Source organism: Mus caroli, chromosome 7 (assembly GCF_900094665.2).
Source record: "Mus caroli chromosome 7, CAROLI_EIJ_v1.1, whole genome shotgun sequence".
NCBI lineage: Eukaryota > Metazoa > Chordata > Mammalia > Rodentia > Muridae > Mus > Mus caroli.
This window is the reverse complement of record NC_034576.1, coordinates 120,431,457-120,441,049: the sequence shown is the minus strand read 5'-3', so window position 1 is coordinate 120,441,049 and position 9,593 is coordinate 120,431,457. Positions and strand designations below refer to the sequence as shown.

General features: G+C 43.8%; 1 protein-coding gene across 2 annotated transcripts in view; it reads left to right on the top strand.

The window, feature by feature from the left end:
- Positions 1–1,020: 1,020 nt before the first annotated feature.
- Smg1 (SMG1 nonsense mediated mRNA decay associated PI3K related kinase) overlaps positions 1,021–9,593 on the top strand; it is a 107,129-nt gene continuing 98,556 nt past the window's right edge. Inside the window, exon 1 of one of the 2 annotated variants that reach the window (XM_021167438.1) lies at positions 1,021–1,486. In XM_021167438.1, coding sequence (XP_021023097.1) covers positions 1,401–1,486 — 86 coding nt within the window. In that variant the 5' untranslated portion in view covers positions 1,021–1,400. The remainder of the gene's footprint in view (positions 1,487–9,593) is intronic. The other variant, XM_021167439.1, reaches the window with a different exon arrangement.

The window sequence follows — 9,593 nt, the reverse complement described above, 5'->3', positions numbered from 1 at the left end:
TGGAAACAGAAGATTTGTGGGGCTCTCCGCCCAGCCAGTGAGAGAGAGAGAGAGACCTTGCCTCAAAATACAAGGTAGCTGGAGCTTATGAGCAACACTTGAGGTTGTTCTCTGGACTTCACGTGTAAACACGCACACAAAGGAGTATATTGCGTTCACATAATGTGGTCAATGCTTTATCGAATTCTTTCAGGAGAGTGTGGGTAACAGGACTCTTACTACTAGAAGGAACCAGAAGATTACAGAGCACAATTCATGGGGCAGGAAGCAGGCGTTGTTTTTCACATTTGGAAAAAATGTACCAGAACTGCATGACATTTCAGGTAGGGGTTGAAAAGGTGTCGCTTTCACTTCCCCTTCCTCGATTTTACTATTCTGACTTTTTCCCTTAAGACGGTGGCAGGCAGGTGGACGCACGTGAGCGCCAAGGGCACGTCTGTGTACGCGCATTAGCGCTCAAGGGCACGCTCCCCCTCCTGTCCTCCATTGGACGCCTGTTCACACCTGACTGCCGGTCCTCCGAGTGTATGGGAGGGTATGTGTGGACCCGGGGTGGAGACCACCTCTCCCATGATGCCCCGCGACGAGGCCACAGTGCTCTCTACCACCCGCAGACAGAGCTGCTGCTCAGGAGGCCCAGGGAGGTCCGCCCGGGTCCCTGCTCTCCAGTAGTTCTCGCCTTCTCCCCAAAGCCCCACCCCTTTTAGCTACGCGAACGCGGACCTCGCCTTGAAGCCTAAGCTCTCGGAACTCCCATGCCTCTGGAGCAGGTCCCGCCTTCTGACTTTCGCCCCTCCCCCTCTCCAGGTTCAGCAGCCACAGACCCCGCCCCAACTAGTCCCGCCCTTCTTCCCCAGGCTTGAGGCGCACCGGCACCGCCCCTCCTAGGTGACCCTACCCCCTGTCATAAGCCCCGCCTCTAGTCCATATTCTGTGACCAATAGCCCCGCCTTTCATCCCGAGCCCCGCCCCTCTCCAGGCTCCTAGGGCGCCGGCACCGCCCCTCGCTCCCAGCATGCCGTGCGGCAGCGGCGGCGCGGCGGGCGGAGCCGGGAGGCGGGGAAGCCGTGGCCGTGTGAGCGTGAGGAGCCGCCGCCACCGCCTCCTCGCTGTCCTCGTCCTCCTGGGCCCCAGCGTCGCGGGCCGCGCGCTGCCCTGGAAGAGACGTCGCCTCGCCTGCCTCCGCCTCCCCCTCGCCGCGCCGCTCCCGCCTCCTGCTCCTGCGTTGCGGGCTCCAGCGGAACCCGGAACGGCCGTCCGCCTCCCCCGCCCTCCGCCGCCCCCTCCGCGGCTTCCTCCTCAGCTCCGGGCCAGATCGCAGTGTCGGCGGCGGCCGGTTCAGGCGGCGACTCGCGCTTCTTCGGGCGGCGGCGCTTGGCCATGTCGTGTCGGGGAAGGTAATGAGCCGCAGAGCCCCGGGGTCTCGGCTGAGCAGCGGCGGCGGCGGCACCAAGTACCCGCGGAGCTGGAATGACTGGCAACCCAGGTGGGTGACCGCGTCGAGCCTCGCCTGGAGCTGGCCGAGGCCTAGGCCCGCGGGACTGGGAGGCGCGGCCTAGGCCCGCGGTCCCTGGAGCCGGGCGCGGCTTCCTGGGTGTCCTCCCGGCCTGGTCCGGCAGGAAAGCCGCGGGCAGCGGAGGCCTCTGTGCCCGGCTGCCCGCCTCAGCCGGATGGCTGGAGCAGTGGCTCTGAGCTTGGGTGGAGGAGGACGTTCCACTGCCGTCTAACTCCGAGTTGAGATTTGAGGTCCAGGAACCCTCCCTGTTACCCATTAACTTCCTCGGCTTCTCGTCCAGTCCTCATGCCAAAGACCACCTTAACTCTGCGCCCTTCTGGACTCCCACGTGTTAATTAATGTATTTTAAAAGCTGAGAACTCTACCGAGGTCTTTCTTTGACTTTAGACAGGATGTTAGTCGACCAAAAGATGAGATTGTGGGACTGTGAATGAAATCGACACAATCTGGCACTGGGGCATTTTAAGTTTTCCCCAACTGCAGAAATAGTTTTTCTGGAAACAGTAATTTCCCAGGGCGCTTTGGAGTCAATTTGAATTCTCAGGAGTAGAGAAATTTCGTTTTGCACGAAGGAATTGGAATCTGGTTGGATTTAAAATATTAAGAGAAAAGTACGAAAGAAAAACTATTTATAGTCAGTTCTTTCTGATTATGGACTGGTTATACTTAATGTAGGTTCCCATTCTTTGCTGAGTAAAGGCTTCAAGTATTCAGAGACTACCTGAGCTTTAACAGTGCCTAGGACTTCCTAAATGTATAAAACCTGTCTTTCAGTAGAAGTTGATGTATTCTTTGAAGTACACTCCGTTGTTCAGAAATTGGCCACGTGAATGGAAAGCTTAAACTTTTTGGTGTTGGTCTTGCTTTCTAGTAGATCCTCCTAATTTCAGAACAGCTTGGAAGTGGAGTATTTTAGGAGAAGTTAGTGTGTATTATTTTAAGAGTTGGTAGAGAAATTAAAATGCTCTTCGGCTAATAGGGGTACACTTATTTTGTTTTAACGTGCATTCCTAAACATTGTGCCTCTTGAGAACTGATGTTTGTGACTAAATGATTGTAAAAATGAATGCCTAAGTCTAGATTTGAGATTTGAAGCGGTTATAAAGAGTGTTTGCAAAATAATCGCTTTGACTTGCCCTGCATGAAGGTTTGTGCAGTGCGTTAAATAAAACAAGTTGACATTCTTTTCACTGACATGCTTTGTTTTCACTGTTATTGAAATGTGTGAGATTTGATTTTAAGCAGCTGACACATTAGGTGATAAATGAACTTGAATTTGACTTTCGATAGAGCTCTTATTTAAAAATGGATTCTACAGCTGGCTATGGTGGTGCACACTTTTAATCCCAGCACTTGGGAGGCAGAGGCAGGTGGCTTCCTTCCTGAGAGTTTGAGGCCAGCCTGGTCTGAGTTCCAAGACAGCCAAGATAAACCCTTGCCTCCTGTCTCGGAAAACAATGGATTCTACTATATTTTAGCATTATGACTTGTATAACACACACACACACACACACACACACACAGAGAGCAGAATGGCTTATATAGTTAAGGAATATGTACATAGGTTGTTAGTAAATGTCACCTATATTTCAAATACTTTTGTTTCTTGGCGTAGTGAGGGTGTATGGGGAAAGGATGAAAACTTTGTATGAGCTCTGAATTCTTGGTTAGAGACTACGACTATGATGAGGTGCACACTTGGCTTTATGGAGTACAAGGCTGGAGTACTTGCTTTCTAGAGGAAACAGGAATATACACATACCTCAGCACACTTGGTTTATTTGTAACGTGGTCACGATTGATATGCTAAATAGCCAGTGGAAAAAACCTCAAGTTTGTAGGTCATAATTTTCATAGTAAAAGTTGAAGTCATTCTTCTCTCTCAGAAAGATGAATAGCTAATGATAGAATGGAGACACCCCCCCCCCCAACCTTGGCCAAGTGCTTTTTCCAAATATTTTCTCTATGTACTTACATAGAGACTATAGTTTATTCAAATATTTAAAAAAAAATCTTTTACTTATCTGTGTGGGCATGTCTCTGCCACAGTGAGCCATGAGTGGGTGAGTGAATAGAGAGATCAGAGGACCACACATAGTCTGTTTTCTTTTTCTGCCATGTGGATTCTGTCAATTTAACTCAGGTTACCAGGCTGGGCAGCAAGTGCTGAGGAGCCATCTTGCTGACCCTTGAATCTTTAAAAAAAAAATTACTAGTTTTATGTGTATTTACATGTGCCTGTAGTTTATGTATGTACAACATGGTTGTGGTAGGAGCCAGGAGAAGTTAGGTAAGGAGGGAGTTAGGTCTTTGGACTGAAGTTACTGGCAATTGTGAGTCATCATGTGGGTGCTGGTAACCAAACTCTAGTCCTCTGTAAGATCAGCAGCTGCTGAGTTCTCTTTCTAGGCCTCCTCCTCCTCCTCCTCCTCCTCCTCCTCCTCCTCCTCCTCCTTCTTCTTCTTCTTCTTCTTCTTCTTCTTGGCGGGGGAGGGGGGTCTTGTTTAGCTGAGGATGACCTTGATTGAGCTCCTGATCTTCCACTTCCCAGGTGCTAGCAGTTTAAGTGTGTTACTGCCAGGCCTATTTTTTTATTCAAATAATTTTTATTAAAAACAATTATTTGTCCTTTCTTTCTGTACCATTTTACCCCCTCTGATTTTTATGGAGGGGAGGAGGAATCAGACAACTGAGAACTTAATTCTTGGGTTGGGAATGCATGAAGCAGCCCTGGGTTTGATCCCCAGCCACATAGCCAGGGTGTGGTAGTTAGTACATACCAGTAATTCCAGCAGTGATTTTTTCCATTAGATCAGAAATTCAAGGTTATCTTCAGCTACGTAGTGAGTTCCAGGCCAGCCTGAGCTACACAAGACTTGTGCCTCAAAACAGAAAAAAGAGCAGCAATTCTTGTCAGCGTCTTAAATTTTAGTTTGGCAGTTTGTCCTGTCGTAGTAGAAGTAATCCCTCTTACATATCCACAGGTAGTGTCTTTGGTCTTTGGTAGCTGAATAGTGGGCTACTGTGATAAGAGCAAGCTTACCAAGACCACTAGAAACAGTGTTTACAGAGCACTGGGCTGTAGTCAATCATGTGTCCTCCCAGGGTTTCTCTGTGTAGGCTGTTCTGGAACTTATTCTGTAGTCCAGGTTGTCCTCTAACTCAGAGATCTGTCTGCCTCTTCCTCCTAAGTGCTGTGATTAAGGTCATGTTCCACCACTGCCTGGTTGTAGTCTTATTCACTGTACTCTCCTACAGAATGGTTAGGTAAGAGCTTTGTGGGCTGTGGTGTCTTAGACCTATAATCTCAATACTTGGGAGGCAAAGGCAGGCTGTATAGCTAGCTGTCTTGCAAAGAAAAAGAAATGAGTGATGTTAGGTTTTATTATTTACTTGCAACCTGTTACTATCTTAGACAAAAAGTTGGGAAAATTTTGGGATCTTCCCAACCATTTTGTGCTGAACAGAGACCTATCTTTGCCACTAGCCAAAGTGTGCTATTTTTGGATTTTACCTGTATGGAAAATACCTAGTTGTATCCAAAGATAGAGATTAGAGTGCTTCAAGAGTTTTTTGAGCTGGCTGTAGTGGTATATACACCTTGAATCTCAACACTCTAGAAGCAGAGGCAGGTGGATCTCTTGAGTTCATGGGCAGCCAAGGAAAGCTACAGAGTGTGACCTTGTCTCAAACAAAAAAACATTTTTTTTTTGAGGAGATGGAGAGTTGGGTCAGTGAGTAAAAAACACTCAGCACCAGGCCTGTGACCTGAGTTTGAGCTCTAGGAACTACTTGATAGGAGAGAATCAACTTCTGTAGGTAGCCTCCACATTCCTGTAGGTGACTTCTATTTAAGTACGAAGGCACACACACATAGGGTCTCATATAGCCCAGGCTGACCTTGATACACAACTGTAATCTTAACCCCTTGAATGCTGGCAGTTACAGGTATGTGCCACATGTCCAACCAGAATTCTTTGTTTGAAAGTTGTGTGGGGCTGGAGAGATGACTCAGTGATTAAGAGCACTGACTGTTCTTTTGAAGGTCCTGAGTTCAAATCCCAGCAACCATGTGGTGGCTCACACCCATCTGTAGTGAGATCTCACGCCGTCTTCTGCATCCAAAGACAGCTACAGTGTACTAGATATAATAATAAATAAATCTTTTTTTTTTAAGATTTATTTATTTATTATATGTAAGTACACTGTAGTTGTCTTCAGACACTCCAGAAGAGGGCATCAGATCTCATTACGGATGGTTGTGAGCCACCATGTGGTTGCTGGGATTTGAACTCCGGACCTTTGGAAGAGCAGTCGGGTGCTCTTACCCACTGAGCCATCTCACCAGCCCAATAAATAAATCTTAAAAAAAAGAAAAAAAAAGAAAGTTAAGTGTGTAGTTAATTACTGTACATTTTAATATTCTAAATTGGCATTGACTAATTTGAGTAGGAGTTAAACTCATTAAAACAAAAGTTGGGCTGGAGAGATGGCTCAGTTCTCAGTACTCACTTTGGGCAGCTCACAATTCTCTGTAAATTTGGCTTCAAGGTATCTATACACACACACACACACACAAATACATATTGAAGAAAAAAATGCATTCAATAGGTCTTACTCCTAGACTTGGAAGTTTTAGGAGTTTAGCACATATGTATTGATATATATTAGGTAGCTTGTAGTGCCCAAGTTTTATCTGTCTAGATATTTTTTTGAGACATAGTCTGTAGCCCAAGCTGATCTCAAGCTTCAGGTACTATTCTCTCAGCCTTGAGTAGCGGGAGTTACTGGAATGTGTCACAGTGCCTTTCTATTTCTAGGCTTCTAAATGAATGAAACAGTACTAGAGCTAGTTACCATTTTTAGTACCATTTACCAGATCAAAGTTCTAAGGAGTATAAAACTCCATGTGAAAGATTAAAAAATAGAAGTGTTGGGCTGGAGAGATGGCTCAGCAGTTAGGAACACTGACTGACTGCTCTTCCAGAGGTCCTGAGTTAGTTTCCAGCAAGCACATGGTGGCTCACAACCATCTGTAAAATGATCAGATGCCCTCTTCTGGTGTGTCTGAAGACAGCTACAGTGTACTTACATATAAATATATAAAAAAATAATTTTTAAAAAGGTGTTAAATTAGAGTTACATAAATATATAAAAATAAATAATTAAAAAAGTTGTGAAATTAGAGTTAGATATTTATGTCTGGTATGAAAAGTTGGGTTTTAAGCTGGGTAATGATGATGCGTGTTTTTAATTCCAGCACTCTCTGTGAGTTCCAGGACAGCCTGGTCTACAGGGTGAGTTCCAGGATAGCCAGGGCTATATATACAAAGAAACCCTGTCTCAAAAAACAAAACAAAATAAACAAACAAAAAGTTAGGTTTCTAATTTGGAGACCGGATTCTCACTACTATAGCCCAGGCTTATCTTAATGCTCCTTGCTCAATCAACTTGTGGAGTGCTAGCATTACACAGGTGGGCAGGCTGTATAGCCTGGCTGGCCTGGAAATCCCTGTGTTGATCAGGGTAGATCTGCCTGCATCTGCCTCTTGAGTACTGGGATTAAATATGTGTGCCACCTCTGCTGGCTGACATTAGGTTTATGAGATCAGAATTGTATGTTGTACTTTTTTGTGAGTTTGTAGAAAGTCTAGTGTCCATAGATTTGTAATATACTGAATAAAAAACAGCTAAAAACCGAACAGCCACTTATCTCATTGCTATGAATGGAACTTTAAGTAGAATCTAATAATTATGTTTGAATGTTTGTTTGGTCTGTATTGTCTACTGGGCTCTGGTCCTTCTTCGTCAACCTCCAAGTATCAGGAAACATAACTGCAGCCCACCAAACTCCATCAGTTCTGTATTACAGATTCCTCAGTGCATTGAGAGTTTTCAACTAATTGTATAGGAGTGATTTGTTTTTCAGAACTTAATTTTTTCATTATCAAATAAAACCTTTATAAAAACATTTAGCAATTATTTTTTAAGCTGAATGTTTTTACCCTTTAATTCCTTAAAAAAAAAATCTTTGTGTGTGAGAGAGGGGGTAGGAGGATAGAGAGACATACATGTGACACAATGTGCATGTGGAGGTCATAAGACAAAGTTGTGAAGTCAGTTCTTCCCATTCACCTTTATGTGAGTTCTGGCAATAGAACACCAGCCAACCATCATGCTTACTGACAGCAAGTGCCTTTGCCCATGAGCATCTTGTTGGTCCTTCATTCCTTTCTAAAACTGCTGCGAGCCTGAACTTCAAATTAGTATTTAAACTATTAATTTTCATTTAAAAAAAAAATGTGTGTGATTGTTTTGTATGCCTGTGAAACATGTGCATGCAGTGTCCCCAGAGGCCAGAAGAGGGCATTGGATCCCATGGGATTGGAATTCAAGATGGTTGTGGGTGCTAGAAATTGAACCTGAGTCTTCTGCAAGAGCATTCAGTGCACTTAACTGCTGAGCCTTCCTTAAATCCCTACTAAGAAATCATAAAATAGTTTTAAGTGTGTGAATATGTCCTCACCAGTAAATATTGATACTTTTTAGGGATATTTTTGACTTGCAAGTCTGAGAAATAAAGAATGCTTTAAAAAATGACAGCATACTATACTCTAAGGCCTTATCTACGTGTATTTGATCATAGAAACTACTGAACTGTTCTCCAATAAAAATGGCAAGGTATAGTAACTATTTCTATATTAATGGCTTTAGAGGAGGAAAGCTATACATCTTAGTGGAAGTCAGTAGGGTGGTGAAATTGTTCTATATAGTTTTCATGGTAAGCTTGGAGAAAATCGGAACCAAACAAAGCTGCTGTCAGTGGAAGCTGTCCTCAGTAAATAATGTTTATTTAGAGGCACAATGCTTGGGAGGAATAAGATGATGAAGGTGGGGGGTGGGGTGGACTGCAACTACACTTGTTGGCTTTGGTCATAGTTGAAGTGTAATTGGAATGGTTTGAGGAGCTGTTGTTGAAGTCTTACTAGCAGCAAATTGGCTTCAGTTAGGAAGATTTAGTTTGTTGGTTCTTGAAGGGTGTGTAAGTATTGTAAGTACAGTTGGGAAAACCTAGACAAGAGACTACTGAGGACCTAAGTCACAATTCTGTGTTCTGTTTATAGTACATGATTGAAGCTCAGACAAAAGTGTCCCCAGTATGTAGAAACTTGGGCTAGCATAAGTCCTTCTTCATTTGTTGTCTAGTGTTGGTTAAGGGTGACTACTTACGTGAGCCTTTCTGCTTGCCCACACTTAATTCACCTTAGTAAATATGACATGTCACACCTATAAAACAGATGTGATCATACTGTCTTTTAGAACACTGAATTCTTACAGTGCTAGGGTTTTCTGCCTCCCCTATCCTAATTAACCAAAAAACAGATCCAAGGAGTTCCTGTCACTGAACTGTCCATGATGGAGTCAAACAAACTGTATGTTTCAGTTCTTTTCATACTGTCATTATTTTGATTACCTGAAGTTGGCTTCATTTTCTCAAAGCTTGTTGTATTTTTGGAACTACAAAATAAGGAAAGAATTTCTCTTGTATCAAGACCTAAAGGCAGAGTTTAGAAAATTTGTAGTTTAACTCTTAATAAAATACCTCAGCTTACTATATTTTGTTTTGTCTTTAGAGTATAATCAGCTTAGAGCACTTTGTTTACTCAGAACTGTTTGGCTTTAGAAAGTTCTGTTCCCTCTTCTGTTTATCGAGTGAAATGTATGGTTCATTTTTTGAGTTAGTGGCTTTTTTTTTTGAATGGATGTGAATACCTCTGTAACCACCACTCTCGACCAGGAGACTCACTTTTCAGTTGGATTCCTTGTCCCTGACATTGCTGCCAGCACCAGCATATGGTGAGAGCATACAATGACATTTGTTTTTTACATTTTTAATTTTTTGTGTGTATGTGTGCATGCACATGTGCACACAGGTGCCTCATCTCATTTGTGGAAGTCAAAGACTGTCAGATGTGGTATTAAGTGCCTTTAACTAATGAACCATTTTATTGGTCCTACCTTAAAATCTTTTGCAGAGAGGATATCTTTTTTTTTTTTTTTTTTTTTTTTTTTTTTT